We start from the raw sequence: 17,225 nt of genomic DNA, 5'->3' as shown, positions 1-17,225 counted from the left end.
TTCAGTAATCTAAGATACCTGGGTTTTTTCCCTAAACAATGTTAAATATCCTAAGAGAATAGTAGTATACTGCAATTCTTTTCTAAAGCAGGATTTAGTGATAAAACAGCAAGTGATCAGGTCACCTGCTCAGGGCAAAACCACAGTCTTACCAAGCACCTGAAGCTTCCAAGATGATTTAAAACATCCAAAACTCTATAGGATTGACTTACCTCACTAACCATCTGACAGGTTAAATCTGGTCTTATTCAAAGCTGTAAGAGTGTACCCATTGGCTTCAGCAGGGCAAAGACGTCATACATTTGATGCTATTTCCCAGTATTATCGCAATATATTTGCCAAAATACAACTGTCAAAGCTCTGCAGTCACCCTACCTTGATTTTCTCTCCTCTGTAATGGATCACAGAATTCACAATGAATCAGCTGTTAAAATGACTTATGCTTTCTGCCAGGTCACAAAAGGGCATCATACTTCTGAGGCTATCGAAGCCTAAAAGACCCATTGAATTTCTCATTCCAGGATGCTGCTCGTGTCAGTTCTTCTGACATCTTCTGTTGCAGTCTTCAGTCCATCTTCCCTGGTTCCATATTCCAAGCTTTTCTGTTTTGATAATCAGGCCCTTTTTCTTTCCTGAACAACACATCACCATCCTACACAAGGCAGCAGCATAACTAAGCCCTAATAAGAAAAGACCATCCTAGTGAAATACTTCCATAAAATTTGCTCTAAGTTTCCTAAACAAACTACAGCCCAACAACGAGATGGAGACTAGCAGTTTCATTACTGTCTTGTACCTTCTCCATTCAGTTTCCCTGTTTCACAATGCCTGGTAGAGGTAATAGAAGCAATATCCCGCAGGCAACACTATGGTTGCAAACAGATGCTTACATTCATGACAATAAATGCTGCACTGACAGGGTATAGATTGCATACGAAAATTCTCTATATGCAGATGCTGGGCATAAAGCCAATTAATGTAAACCACATCAACACACAGCTACGTTATAATTGATGCATGTATCTTAATATCTCCTCTTGTTCTAATGTTTCTTGTTAAGGTGCAGAATTTACAACACACAGTGTAGTAGAAGCAATGCTGCTGTTAACTCACACACGGCACTGCTGCTGTTATCAACCTCGCTCCAGCTTTACCTGCATTGGCCCTTTCAGCTGCATCTAACAGTAAGACATGTTAGAGCAGGGGTGTCAAACTCATTTTCACCCGCGGCCACATCAGCCTCACAGTTGCCTTCAAAGAGTCAAATGTCATTTTAGGACTGTATAAATGTAACTACTCCTACAGTCCTAAAATGACTTTCCACCGTTTGAAGGCAATCGTGAGACTGATATGGACCTGGGTGAGAATGAGTTTGACACCCCTGTGTTAGAGCATAAAATGCAGCCAGGAAATCTTTGTAGCACCCCCAGTTGGGCTCATACAGACAAATAAATCACACGGCAGCTAATGATTCCATAGATGGGAAGTTTTAAAAGGTATGAGGCAATCAATATCCAGTCATCTTTAGGCTATCCTAGACAGCCTAATTAATCTTGTCATATCAACTTTGCAGTCATCTTTATTTATTTCTATTTCTGACTGTTAAAAGTAATTTATAAACCACAAATCAAAATAATGTTTTTAAGATTTTGTTATGATTATAGTATAATAGCCTATTAAGAAATGAAAAGGTACAGTACCTTCAAAGAGAGGGTTCAATTTATTCTGTAGTATTTTATTAATAGTCTAAGTGACTGACTACATTTGCATTAACCAGAGCCTCTTACTATAAAGTACAAGAAAACATTCCTTGAGATGACCACTTTCATGCGAAATTTCTACGCAAAGCAAATTTAAACTATAATCACTTCTTAAAAAAAAAAAAAATCTTTAATGAAAGAAAAGGTTTGTATCTGTAATACCTCAGGTAGCAGCAAAATTAAATAATTACATCGTAATTTTTTAAATATCATTATATTTGAAAACCATCAAAACAAAAAACTTTATAGAGAAAGTGACATGAAGAAATAGATTTGCACTACATGCTATCTGTACAGGCACAGATAGGCAGCCAAAATAATTAAAAATTAGATGACTGTTGAACTTTAAAGCATCTGTTGTAAACACTATTTTTTTAAGAGCTTACAAAGATAAACCTTGAAACGTAATCTCACTAATAGAACTGCATGCGACTGCTGTTATCTTCTTCCAGGTACTACTGCAAGCCTGATTTTACCTTGTTTGCAATACTTGTGATGAATGACTTGATGTCCAGATCAGTTGGGCAACTCTTCTGACAAGGGGCATCTGCACACTTTAAGCACCTACAGGAATAAAAACATGTCAAGGAGACTTAGAATACAAATGCTACGAATACCATAAGGTTTTCAAGTTAGCATGGTAGAAGATAAACCACAAAGGCATAATACAGAGCATTTTAATAAAATTTCTATTTAAAATCACAAAGTCCTGGGTGATCACTATTGACTTGCATTCAAACACTGTTTACGTTCTGCTGACTTCAAAGAAAGGCAGCAGGGTGCTGTTACAAACATATGGACTACACATGTCTAAGTATTAGGAAACAATGTCTAATTACATAGAAGCATTTTTTCCCTGGAATCCAAGATTGCTAAACTTCTGACCGTTTCATTTTTCTTCATGAAAAACATCTGTGCAGTGAATCTGACTTTATTAACAAAGTTCTGGAAGTGTCAATGTGGATTAAATTCTGAATGTTGAACAGACATACAAAGGCAACAGCATTTCCACAGATGAAGGAATTACTTTGTACTGTATGTGCCAAAGAATAAGAATGGCTGATAAATTTTTAAGGTACTTTTCTGTAAGTTTCCTGTGATTTGTCTGTGACCTCTGAAAACAATTCAGTAGTTTTACGCATACTCACAACTCAAAACCCTAAGACTCTCTTCTTGTCATCCCTAATGGTAAAACCTAACTGCATATTAAAACATACCAAGTAGCAAGGATTTATTGCCTGTTCCTGCATAGTTATCAACCAGTCTGCTGGCTTGCACAAGTCTCACCTACGGGTTAAGCCATCAGGATAGTCTATGCAATTTGCAGTAAGCAAATCTAACAAAAAAAGGTAAAAGTCAGCTGAAGAAATAAAGAGGTTCTCTTTTCAACACAGAGGTATTTTTATACACTTTTGTGTTTACATATCAGTGATTATCATAGGTCAAATGCCACACTACTAATTATCTCAGAATTCATTAAGTTACTGCAGATGGTCTTTCAATATTGTTCTACTAACATACAGAATTTATGCAAATTATGGTTTTAAAACAATCTATGGAAAATGCAACAAAATTTGGTTCTAATGTATTATCTAAGCACAGCTACTTATGTAAGTCCCACAAGGCCACCTTAATTATTGTCACTTAGTGACAGACACTGTGAAACTGCCTGGGACAGAATATTTTCAAACACAGGAAAGCTGCAAGAGGCCTATGGACCACACACAAAGAAATGAAGAACAGAGTAAAAGGAATGAAATGCCTGAAATACCTGCAGTGAGAAACTGACCTTTGTCAATCCCATGTATTGCTTTTGTTTGGGTTTTTTTTGTTTGTGTGTTTGGGGTTTTTGTTTTGGTTTAGGGGGTGTGTGTGTGTTTGGGGTTTTTGTTTGTTTTTTCTCAATTAAGAGTGGAATAAGAGACAAGGCAAAGACAGTTAAGTTAAAGCCTAATTAGTCTTTCACCTTCCTATGCATTATCATCTAGCTGGATATTACAGACACCATGGCACCAGCAGAACTTGAAGGCTCATGTGGTAGTGGCTGCTTGGATTTTCTCACAGAACTAGTCGTGGGGAAAAGGTCCCAGAGGAAATGTTTAAAGGAAAACAGGTCTCACAGGCTGCAAAAGCTGGAAAATCTGATAGAGCCAAACACAGGTTCAACACCATGGTGGGTTACTAGTTGAAGCAGTCAGGATGTCAGGGGGCTCTGGCAGAAGTGCACCTGCCAGCCCAACCATGGCAGTTACATGTCCCGCTGCCTTGCACTGCCCACCGACAGGGACACGCTACAAATGCCTTAACAAGTAACAGCAGGTCAGTGGGGACCTCCACGGGTTGATGTGGCCAGAGCATCAAGTCAAAAGGATGCTCTTCGCATTCTAAGCAGACTGAAAGACAACAAAATTTTAGTACTGAAAGAGAAAAAAAGGAGATACACTAGAAGAAATACACCACTATGAGGGTTCAGGTGATCATTTTACATGTGTAGGCAGTAAGGAAATAATAGAAGTGGAAAATCATGTGTTTTAAAAAGGCAACAATTCCGTTATGACCTTTTTGCACTTCACTTTCGTGAATGTAGTTTCCTTTAAAGTACAACAGTCCCGTATCCAAGACCAAAAGAATTGCAATTAACATAAAATACATTTCTGTGAATTATATATAGAACAATCTCATGTCAAAACTGACTTGAATGGCACCTAGCAGGATAAGCAGTGTACAGATTACCTGTTGCAGCTAGCAAGCATCTTTACCAAATTATTTCTCTTTTGATTTTTGAGCTGGTTCACAAATAACAGCTGTTGGAAATGTCAGATACTGGGGGGGTGGATAACACAAACGTGAACGTGATCTTTGTGGAGGAGGGGAGGGTGCCATGAATATGCCAGTTCAGAGTTTCTCTTATAATAATACCATCTTCCGATTCTCCAAGCACTCTGCAGACTAAAGTGCACCAGGCTGCCATTAATCCCACTTATCACCCTGACAGCTCAGTAATTACACTCCCGCTAGAGCTAGGTACTGTAAGCTACTGTAGTCCTAATAAAACACCAAGCACTCTGCAGAATGCGTGCTGGTGAGGTGTTTTATTAAACTTGGGGGGTTGATCATCAAGTGACACTAGTGTTGACCTATTTTTCCATCTGACAATAAATTATCTTTTGACCATACCATAATAGATATTACAGAGTGCATTTACTGTACCAAGAAGCAAAGGTATTGCATTCTGGTGAACCAGGCAAAAAGCATAAATAAAATAGTAGAATCATCCACCAGAAAATTATTACATAAATTGCTGCAAGTGATTGATCCTTTCAAAAATCACAGGCAAGTACTGTGTGCTTAAAGAAATACACCAACAATTACCATGAGCTTCAGTTCCACATGCGTTCCCCATATAAAGAAACATTAAGTATTATACTTTTCCTTTTTCTGTAACTGTCCTCCCACCCTATGACAACCCACTTTTCATAAGGTTATTCCATTACTATGGTTTTAGTTCAAAATAAGGTAGACAAGAAACTATAAATTTACAAAAAATTTCTCTAATTCAACTGCTAGCTCCCACCAAATTTAAATGAAGAGCTACACGCTCACTATACTAAGGAAAAAAAAAAGCCACATTTTAAGTGGTCTTACTATTCTTGACTGCATAAAAATACAAAGCATTAGACAAAGCTAGACCTATACTATTCTCAGAGTATATATCTCAGCATTTCTTAGGAAAAATCCTTCCAACTATCAGAAATATCAGAAAAAACCCTATTATTAATTTCTCCCCTATTTGTTCATGGAACATCATTTCCATTAGAAAAATATAGGCCATGTTTAATCTTAAAAGATGCCATATTCACTTCATATGCATATTGATTTCCATGTAAAAGGCAACACCATAATCTTTGCACTACTAAACCCCCACTTGAGGAACTGAAAGACAAGGAACGATATTTTCCATTTTGGAAGCACTCCGCTGTTGGTTCAACTCAGTCTCATTGTGAAATCGTAAATTACGTTACATATAAAACCCCTAGAAATGCTAAGCAAGTATAGCATATTTATATAAATATTTATGCAAATATTATCATTTGGCATAGCATTGCAGACATGCCTGTGACTATATAATGACAGAAATTCACATTTCCCACACATCTAAGCTCAAAATTTACATCTCTTCCTGAACAGTGTTAAATTATACATATGTATCCCCATTGAGTTTAAAATCTTTTACTTCTTGGTTTTTTGAGTGTTGCAGTACTAAAGTTATTTATTGTTTAAGGTGAGCATACTTATAAATCTCTTTCAGGCACAAAATAATGGATGCAAAGGGTACTTATGCAGTAGCCAAACATTATCAGCTATAGGGTTTGCACCTATCAATTTTGCCACTGCAAAATAAGCACCTAAAACCATGCATGCATACACACAAACTCATTCAACCAACCTCTAATAGCATGGCTACTAAAAAACAAACAAGCCAACCAAAAAAAATCTCCACAAACTAAACAAAACAAAACCCACCAAACAAAAAAACCCTACACTCCAAAACACACAACACATTGTAATAGAAAACAAAAATGGAATAGCCAAATAAAAGCTTCAAATTTCTGGAACAGACACTATACATTGGGAAAAAAAGATGCAAGAAACCAGGAGGTATGTCTATGTGTAAAAAGGAATGGAAAGCAAATGAGGAAAATAAAGGATAAAAAAGTAACATAAATCTGTATAAATAATCTTTCCACTTCAGAAAAAAATTATACTAGAAGCCAGTTTTCTACTCTTGTGTACAGAAGAAAAAGTTAAAAGGAAGGCATAGCCAAGAATAATTTTTAATTAATAATTTTCATTATTTAATTGTTGAAATATTACCCAGTATTTTATTTTAAAATTAAAATACCTGATCAACATATAGTCTCATTTCTAGATCTAGAACAGTTCCTAACACATTTTTGCTTCTAAACAAAGAAGAGCAATTTAATTATATCATTACCTAAAATTGCAGCAAAAAATTGTCTATATAACTGGCTACAATATTAACTGAAGTGCAATCCCATGTATGCTGAAAGGTTGGGGATGAAACAGATAATCTGGAGTAATATTCCACAAACAGATCATCACTGATAACCTATCAAATTTTTATACATCACAAAACAGGCCAAATAACCTTTATCATGGTTGCTGTTGGCCGATGTTTAGAAGCAGATTAAATCCTAATCCATTTATGTGGGTTTCTGCAGGACATAAACATTCATTTTGAAAAAAAGGATTCCAGCTCTATTGTTTATAGAAGTTTCTAAAACTTTATCCACTACTCAGAGAAATAGCCTGGATACCCACATAACAGTTTTACACAGGTCTCATAATGATGTTCTGTATACACTTCCTGAGCTTTGGTCAATTAATTTTAAGAGAATGTAAAATGTAAAATGTAAAATGTAAAATGAAATAAACCTATAATTTCCAAATAAATCTATATGTCCCAAGTTGAATGCCAATTGCTTTTGATGGCACACATGAAGGGCATTCACACAAGTTTTTCTCAAGGTTAAATCCTTTAACCGCTTATGGTCAATCTTGCAGAACTTAGGCTTTCTTCTCTCCCATTCGATTTTGTTGTACTTAGGGTCAAGGACAAACCTAAACAGACATTTGGACATATATACATTCATTGAAGAGAGATGTCAGAATAAAGATCCTGTAGTGCAATGGAAAGCCATTAGTGAGAAGCTATGGCTGAAAGCTGTAAAAAAAGACTTGCTCCCACTATTTTCTTTATTTTAAAAATAACAACCAAACAACACCACCACCACCCAAAACTAACAATCAAGAAAAAAAAAAAAAATCTCATGCCCTTTTGTCTTCCTGTCCATTACATTACACAATGGATAGAAGAAGAAAAAAAGAAGAAAAAAAATGGGGAAATTTTATTGCCAGGTTTAAATATCAAAACACAATAACAGCTGATACAAGGGTTTGATGAGTGCCAAAGACAAATCATAGTTAGAGGAGTATTTGCTTTCTTTCAAAGTGTAGGAGCAGAAAAAGGGACTCTTACACGGAAGGCTGAGAACTCTGTTGCCTGTGTGCAATGTAACAATGAAGACAAAATCTTAAATTAGAATCAACTATGAATACATAATTATGGACCACAGGAGAGACAGATGTAATCCCCAAGAAAAACCTCTGAACAAAAAAGGCATCAGAAACTGTACAAAAGGCAGTGAACACAGACTATACAAGCAAGCAGGTATCATCGTCCTGAATATGGAATACTGGAGAGAAAAATGCCCATCCTGTTAGCAATGCACAGGAGCTATAAGAAACGTTGAGTATCATGTGAATTGGCAATACTAGCCCATACCTGAAGAAGAAAAGGAAAGAATCCCACATCATCAGCATTGGCCTAGGGAGTCCTATGAGCCTTCTGTAGACTCACAGAAAATGGGATGACTTCTCTGTCAGTAAGTTAAGATGACCAGAGGAAGTAAATTTTAAATAGAGGCCCTCCACAGGATTAGGGACAGATATGACATTGCTGCCAGCTGCTGCAGGAGGTGTGAGGCAGGTGTTTTTTATTGAAAGGAAGAAATGCTCAGAGTTGTAAGTTAGTCTTCAGGCACAAAAGCCTCCCACCATAGTGCAGACTAATGGCACTTACAGACAAGGTTATTTTCAGACACTTAAGAGGTAGTGAATCATATGGACATAGACTCCAAATCGTTCCATTCATCAATGACTCATCTTTCTCTTTTCTTCTTTGACTCTCTGCATGACCATAATTCTTCTTTTCTCATCTGCTTCTGAATCCCCCTTGAGTGGAGGAACTCTCCTCTCCCTTTTGCACCTGTTTCCTCTTTTCTGTAGTCTTTTCTCCATACATCTAAAACTCCTCCACTCCTCTGTCCTGTAAGTTTTTATCGTTCTTCAGCATAACACCATTTTAATGGGTAATGTTGATAACATTAAAAAAGCATGACCCAAGGTCTGCCAGCACATATTGATGACAGGGGTGTAGGAGAGTGTGCACCAGTCACTTTTCAATCCACCTTTGGAATTTTTGCCATCCGACATCCAGCCTGGCAGAACCTTCATTTCTGTAGGTTCCTGCACTAAAACTGTCCTTGCCTAGTGCATACGCAGGATCGTGCTATCTTGCACTGTAATCAGATATACACAAATAGTGGCTACCAGAAGAAAAGTAGATGAGTGGGATTTCCTCTTTAAAGCCTCGCTGAGTGGTGGGAACACGGCCCGGCAGAGCTCTGCGGTCAGCACAGGGGTGGCGCTGGCAGCACCGCCCCACGGTGAGACGCCTGCTCTGAGGCAGCTCATGGAATACTATATTCTGCCTGCTCTTAAATTCCTCCTGTCATTTTACTGGGACACAGAAATTTTCACTTACCATATTGCAATATACCCCCAAAGACTACTTCACCCACTTCACTTTATATAGCTTGTACATCATTACTTTAAAAGTATTTCTCCAATTTATAATGTTACAGAACAAAACTGCTATATAAATTGAAGTTGATTAAAACCAGAAAAAGCAGTGTGGTTTATAGAATATTGTAGCACAAAGCACATATATCAGCACATGCCAAATCAGAGAAGCTGTAGCACCCTTTTGACACATCAGAAATAAAACCTTCTTTTTATATATATATAATGCAAATAATTTCAACCATCCTATGCTTTCTCATAGACTCAGTCTGTGAACAAGCAATTCAAATAAATGGTTCACATTTATACTAGCAACTATGTTATATGTAGCTCACACCAAATGAATATTATTACTAAAAATATATTTACCTTAACATCACCAGTACTAGAATCTGTATGGAATACCTTTCACTAGCTCCTTCACTCCCACACAGACTACCTTTTCTTTGGAGTTTTACTAAGACGATTTATTTACAGCATCTTTAAATCTATGGTTTGTTTTTTGTAATCCATTTGTTCTATACTACTCTACAACATTCAGAGTTCTTTGACTTCAAAAACAAAGTTATTATGGTAATGTCTCACCAAAAAAAATAAAATATTGCTGTGGTGCAAGAATAAAATGCTCTCAGTTTATATAAAGGCATGAAGTCCACTGAGTGTCTCAACCTATTTGCTCTTCCTCCTTAGTGGTAGATCTTACATGGGATATGTCAACCATACAGTTCCTGACAAGTACATGCAGACTCATATACCACACAGCTCTCTTATGTCAAAAACCCATCCACATGCTTTCACCTGCAGCAATTACTCCACATCAGCTTCCATACCTTAAGACACAAAATGAATCTCTGATTCTTCATTTGAATTTTATTCTTTTCCTTTTCTTGCATTCATTTCCAAGTGACAAAGGTTTCATTTCAGTTTATCAGCATACTGTGTTTTGAAAGGGGAAATTAAAAATAATTTCCTCTTTCTGTTCCATTTCGTGACATGGCACATCAAATGCTGCTTCGATTCTCTTTTCTGACACTACTGGTGTCACTGGGTTTACATCAGATAACATAGACAGAGAGGAAGTCTGACTTTAGCTCTAGATAATGCAGAGACATCAGCTATGAGTCCCAGCAACATCAACCTATTTTCTACCAACAGGAACGTGAGGCAATTCTCAAGGAGCAGTTACAAGTTTGAGTGCTGTCTGTCACGGAAAACTATCATGGGGAATAAACAGTACTTGATGTGCTTGGGAAACTCCTTCTCATATTTTCAGTTATTTCTCATCCTTTATATTGTGGTACTTCCCTAACGAGCTTTGGTGGGTCCCTTTATTGATATTCTGTCCCAGACTGGGGCAGTATTACTGCACCTCTTCAAGAAGGTTGTATTTAAATTGCTACATTTTTGTAATTCCCATGAATGACAAGCTAGGTATTGGTTTCAATTAGCTTTAAAAATTCAATAAAGTGATTTGTCCACTGGCTTTAAAAGCTGACAGGTGGTCTTAAGATTTGGGTTTGATTTAAAAAACGAAAAATAACTCTCTTACTTTTGCATTATTTCTTTCTAACCTTTTTAAAAAATCCTCTATGGAAGATTCAGCTGTCTTAGCTTGCTACAAACACTTCCAGCTAGGGTTAAGAAGTTTAAAACAATCCCATAAGAGCTTTGTACAAAACTATAGACTTTACAGAGTGTTATATAATACACTGAATGTTACCAGATGTGTTTAAACTGAAAAGTCAACAAAAGTCGTACCTGAATTTCTATTTGGAAATATTTTATTAGAATTTAATTATAGGTACTGTAATCGGCCCTCGCAACTTATACCTATTCCATGGCCTAATAGCTCCCAACAAGTGCTTGGCTGAGAAGTTACCATTGCCCTCTGAAAAATTATTTTTGTAAACTCCTTCCAGCAGGACTTAGGACATAACCAGCCTAAAGATTTGTACAATGAAAGAAAAGGTATTGGGGGATCTGAGTCTTCAAATTTAGTAAATTTAAATTAATATACGATAAAATCAAGTTGAATTTAGCAAGATACAAAAGTACGGGATGCATTTTCAGAAGAAAAAGATACTTATCTCGAGTTTAATGTTCAGCTTTATCTTTTTACCCACAGCACTGGCCAAACACATGAAAGCTTAAGGAAAAGCAGGTGCTGCAACTATTAAAGTTTGTACTAAAGAATCTGAGGGTTCCCTTTACCTGTACTAAGAAAACCATTCCATAATCTAGATAGCTATCCATTTCTCATACTTCATTCTTACAAAACAAAAAGAGAAATTAAAACAAAAAAGCAACAAAAAACCACAAACCAAACAAAAACACCCTGCACATTCTGAGTAAAGGATACATCAGATAGACCTTTTCCTCCAATCGCTTCAGAACTGAACTTTTTTTTAAAATTTCAAATACAAAAGTTTTAAATATTACAGATTTACAGCAATATTCATTCTAAGCATTGTTCCCTTTTTCATCTTTCATATTAAGCATTATGAAATTGCTGTGTTTTCTATAGTATTAATCAACACTCAAAATTCATTAAACTGTCCCAGAAAAACTATGTATAGTCAAAGTTTTTATTACTGTCAGCAAAGTATTTTTATTTGAAACTTAAGAGTTTTTAGACTTACAAGAAATAAGAGTTAAAACTCAATTTACAATTTTTCTAGAAACACTGTTTATATTTCATATACTACATATTATAATACTACGTATTAATAATGTTTTCTCAACACCATAGGTGCACAATACAGTTTGATGATTATCATGCCCATTTGATGCTATCCCATATTATTCCAGTAGCGCAAGGGATGCACAATAAACACACTCATCAATAAGATGATACTTTGATACTACCTACTTAGAACTTGGACTGTGCTTTTTCAGGTCTTTGAAATCAGCACTTTACCTGCCAAACCAGACAGTTGTGGCTCAGGCACACCCAGCCTTGTGGAGGTGTTTTAAATGGGTACATTTATGTTCACCACAATAGTGATCCCTTTCACATAGGAGGCAGCTGTTACATGATGTTCAATATCTTTTTAATCCTCTATAGACTTTAGACAGAAGAGCTGACAGAACTGACAGTTTTTATTATAGCTTGCCCTGTACACAATAATCTCCTTTCACCTGGACTATTCTCCCAGAAGACTTTCACTGGGACTATTCTCCCAGAAGACTTTTTGACTTATATCAAAGATTATTTCTAGTCTTTTTAGGAGAGAAGAAATTATTTTCCTGTGGCATGATTCTCATCCTGTGTAAATCACCTTTTCAAAATATGAAACACCTGTTGCCTGTTTATCTTAGCATCAATGAAACTCCTTTGGGTTCACTTCAAGAAAAAAACAACACACTTTTATGAGTTCAGTCACAGCCATTTTTTCTCCCAAAATATCTTGATCATCTATGCACATCTTACAAATGGTGCTCTGTACAATATATCTTTAACAACAGGAGCACACATCTACCATTTATTTGTACTGAAAACATTTAAAACATTTAATAATTAAATTTAAACTTTATCTAAATTGGTTATAATGTAACTAAAATGCATGAATTGAAAACTTAAGAAAAAGTTCTCAGTTAAAATCTACAAACCCGGAAGAAACCCATTTCCTCACTACACCACCACAGAGACTCTAACAATCAGACCAACAGTGCTAATGCTCATCTGTCTTGCAATTTAGGCATGCCAGCAGTTGTACCACAATTAATGCAAGACTGATTCAAACAAAGAACCTTTGTGGAATAGTAGTCTTGGGAGAGGCAGTAACAGCAGAAAAAGCTAACATTTTCCTTATTTTTAGGATGTGAGCACCAAAGAATTCTCTGGATCTCTCTTTACCATCATCCTGCCATTTGCCCAGAGAACTGACGTGATGCTGATGTATAACAGAATCCAGGCCCCCACGAGGCAGGCTGCACTGCTCCCTGCACACCGGGCAGCCCCTCCATGGCCAAACCCACGATGTGATCAGCATGGGGTAGGGATGTGGGGGAAAGGGAGTAAAAACCAAGGAGGTTTGTGCAGGCTTTGCTGCTGGTGTCACCTGAACATTTGACCCCACATTGAGCATATTCTGGAAGCAGAGAAAAGCAGAAATTACCTCACTCAATTCTGTATTCAAAACAGAAGTTTCAAAAGCTTCAGTTTCCCTTGTTTTCAGACTTGTAGGAAAAAAAAATGTTGGCTGCTACTACAGTTTAAAACTCCAGAGAAAACTAAGAGGTCAGTCACATTTCCACTATGAACCCGATAAAGATTCTTCTTTCCACACAGGAGATAAGTTATTGATCCCAGTCGACCATCTTTTTCCAAATTCTAAAACTCATAGCCAGGGTATCCTTAGTAAAGCTCGGTCCTGCCAGATGGTGAACACTCTAGTTCATTATCAGACTGCTTAACTGTGCTTTATTTTAACATACGTAGTCCCCAGTGGGACTCAGTTAGACCATTCATTTGCTTATAACGAAAGCCCTTAAGCAATTTGTTAAACCAACTTAATCCAAGTCTTCCAGAGTGAGTTCCCAGCACCCAGACTAGTAGGAACACCTCCAGTCTCCTCACTCTTTTCCTCACCTTAAAATTGATGCAGATACGTATTTGAGAGCCACTACTCACGTCTCTTCCCTGACAGGATCTACTGGTGTGGAAACTGCAAGAATTCCACAGAGAATCCCAAGATTTAATATTTTTCTCTAGATATTGCAAGTGTACAATGACTGTCTTATATCTTCTTTTGCAAATAAAGAGGTTTGTCTAAGACACTTTAATAAGTGTCACTGTCACTTGTTAATATGCTTAGCCATCAATACCCAGAAAAAAGGAAATATGCTTGCTATTTTGTTCTAATTTTCTAACTTGCATAACATTTACGGATTTTTTAGCCATAGGAAAATAATATATCCCTGTTTATAATATATAAGCATCTTTAAAAAAAGAACTGGCATTTTCTTGTATGCTTTGCTGTTTAAGGGAATTATTTTACTCTTCTGCCTGAATTTTATTCAAAAAGTAAAGATTCAAAACCAGTATCTCCTCAGCAAATGAAAAGAACTTTATGATACAATAACAGAAATCATACAGGCAAACCACAGAGGTCAGCACAGAGCAAAGAGAAACCCTCTACAAATTACACTAAGAATCAATGTTGCATTCTTAATATCTTGAGTTTAAAGATGTAAGTAACATTTCAAAAGCAGATGGTTCAAAATTCAGTTTTATATGTTTAGTAGAAGTAAATACACTAACTCATTAAGACTGAATGATTGGTATGTGCTATATCTAGATTTTGTTATCATAACCTTCACTGTGAAGATTTTTACAACATTCACAGTATGATGATGTAAATAAATGACAGAGCCAAAAGTCACTGTCCAGACTATTGACATTTACATTAAACCAATAAATAATTTAAATATAAAAGGCTTTTTTTTTAAAATAAAAACAAAACTTATGGAGACAGTAGTGTAAGCAGGCTCACTTTCTATTGATTCGAGTGATCACCAAATAAATTTAGAGTCTGACTCTCTTGATGGCAACTACTTAGCTGGGGTCTAAGACAGCTGTTCAACCTTTCAGATCTCTCCAACCATGACTACTGTACATGGACAGAAGGCTGGACTAGATGACCTAACTGGTTTATACTGTCTTTGCAATTTCTCCCAGTATGTTAAATAATGACCTTTAAAAATGGCAAATTTATGTCTGCTTATGTATCTGCAGTTGAGGTTTCCCACAGAAATAAGCAAATTTTAAAGCGTTTAAGAGTACCTATCTCTCTCTCAAATTATTTAGGATTACAGAAGTGAAATGAGTATTTATTTTCCTTATGAATTAAATCCCTACTTTTAGCACCTTACCAGTCACTCCAAACTTAGGATAAATTAAAGAACTCTAGTTAAAATAACAGTAATCAACGGATCTAAAATATGAGTATTATGTACAAGGATTTTCATATACAACCACCTGCACACATTTTTAATCGGGTTTGATTTCTAAATGCTATAGCATGGCCTCTCAGATGGATGTATATTGGCAAAGCAAACTCCATCTACTATTATAGGTAAACAAAGAAAAGGTGCTGGCCTGCTAATGTCAAGAAGGCTTAGGTGGCAACTAGACCACAATCCGTGCATCCCTGCTTGTAAAAATAGACCAAACATTTGTTGCTAAAAGGAAGGCAAAAAAAAAAAAAATCAATCTTTAGGTTTTACCCTTATAACCTAAGTATGAAGAATTTTCACATCATTTTAAGAAGATTATTTAAAAGACAAAGAAAGCATTTGTCACATCTCCTCCCATACTGAAGCTAATGGCATAAGAATGAATACCTTTTCTGCGATGGCTCAGCAGTTGAGTGCTGTCTGCAAAATATTAAAAGAAATGTTTTCTTCAGAGAAACACAGCTTGGAGGAATTTTTTTATTAAAAAAAAAATCATTAACCTGTTGATTCACCATGGTTCAGTAGATCACTTTTTCTTGAATATGAGGCATGGCACTACTTTGTACATGTTCTAATTGTTAGACCTACACCAAATATAGCAATCCCAGGACTGTAAATATAGTGCAACTGAAAAAGCATACTTTTCCCATTTCCCAAAGGCATTGCATTTTCAAAAACCTGCTGGTAGGATTTAAATATTCTCTTTTGGTAGATAGTCTCTCTTGCTACAAACGAGCAGATGTCTGCCTTTTAACAATTCTTTTTCATGCAGTTATTTGAAAGCAATTACAGAAAATGTTAAAAATTATCTATAAAAAAGTACTCTACACAGATCCAAATACTGCATTCCTCAGACGAGTCACACAGAGACATTTCAGAAAGCCCACGAATCAGTACACAGTGCTTCTTCTCTTCCACCCTCCGCCAGTACCGCCTCTCTCTAAACAAACACGCACAGTACATGTTGGCAACTTCCCAATTGTTCCTGTATACCAGGCTTAGACACTGTGATTTTAGTGTTGCTCTTTTCTAACGCAGAAGCATTAGGATTTGATGAATATGTCTGATAACTTCCAGCAGCTTCATGCCTTAGATTTATAGGATACTAGGATATAGCCTATGAGATCAACATAATCACAAGTAGAGCTTCCTTACCAGTGCCTCCCTTAACAGGGAGAGCTGTTAGTTGTTTTCTCTACTCTATATGAATGCCAAAAGAAGAGCATACCTGCAGAGTCAGACAGCTCTTACTAAAGCTCTTTGCAGTAAGCATCCTGAAGCTCTCTCCTCATGCCCCTTTTACCACTGCACATCCACCACTCTCCCTGTCCCAAGAACTGCTGTTGCTAAAAGCCTTCTGTGCTCCCCTGGATCTCAGCTCTCACCACAAATGATGCCAGGAGGAGGATCTCCTTAATGGTTACAAGTGTCAGTCTGTTCCATTCCTGTATCCCTTGCTCTGGGATGCCAACAGGCAAGACTAATTACTGTTCCTCCAGCCTTGGCCAGAATCTGATCACAGCAGAATATATTCCCATTTGTGGTTACTGTAGACTGGTAAGAGTTTTGATTGTGAACAATGCTGCTGCTTTATCAGATGCCTTTCTCAGTCAAGACTTGCCTGGTTAAGAATTTTAAAAGCAGTTAGCTCACCTGCATGAAGGCATCTTGATAATGGCTTTCGAATTTTAAGCAGAGGAGGAAAGATGCTTTGTGTTAGAATCCCACTCCAGCCCCATTTCAGGTTTATTCAAGGGCTGTATTTTCTGTGAGGGGCTGGATGGTGTTAAACATTGCTCAGTCAAGAAAGGTACTAAAGATACTAGAAACTACATAGGCTTCATCTTCAGTCTATGAGTTCTGACTAAAGTTAAGCAGTTCAACAGAGAATATCAATGTAAATTCAAACACTTGTATATTAGTTGTGCTGCCAATATGCGTTCAGTTACGTAACACAAAACAGGGAAACAGAAGATGACAAATGCAAGTAAAGGCTGTTTAACCACTTGTAATTCAGTCAAGACAATTTGGTTTTCTTTTGAAAGCCTAGAACAGTAGAAG

At 36.7% G+C, this 17,225-nt stretch overlaps 1 protein-coding gene across 1 annotated transcript in view; it reads right to left on the bottom strand.

The window, feature by feature from the left end:
• The window catches only part of DPYD (dihydropyrimidine dehydrogenase), a 345,406-nt gene that overhangs the window by 253,823 nt on the left and 74,358 nt on the right, over positions 1-17,225 (bottom strand). The window contains exon 4 of the mRNA XM_082053772.1: positions 2,237-2,324. Coding sequence (XP_081909898.1) covers positions 2,237-2,324 — 88 coding nt within the window. The remainder of the gene's footprint in view (positions 1-2,236; positions 2,325-17,225) is intronic.

Source organism: Streptopelia decaocto (genome assembly GCF_964273445.1).
Source record: "Streptopelia decaocto genome assembly, chromosome: 5".
In the NCBI taxonomy this organism is placed as follows: domain Eukaryota; kingdom Metazoa; phylum Chordata; class Aves; order Columbiformes; family Columbidae; genus Streptopelia; species Streptopelia decaocto.
Note: the sequence above shows the minus strand (reverse complement) of the source record. Positions and strands in the feature narration are given on the sequence as shown.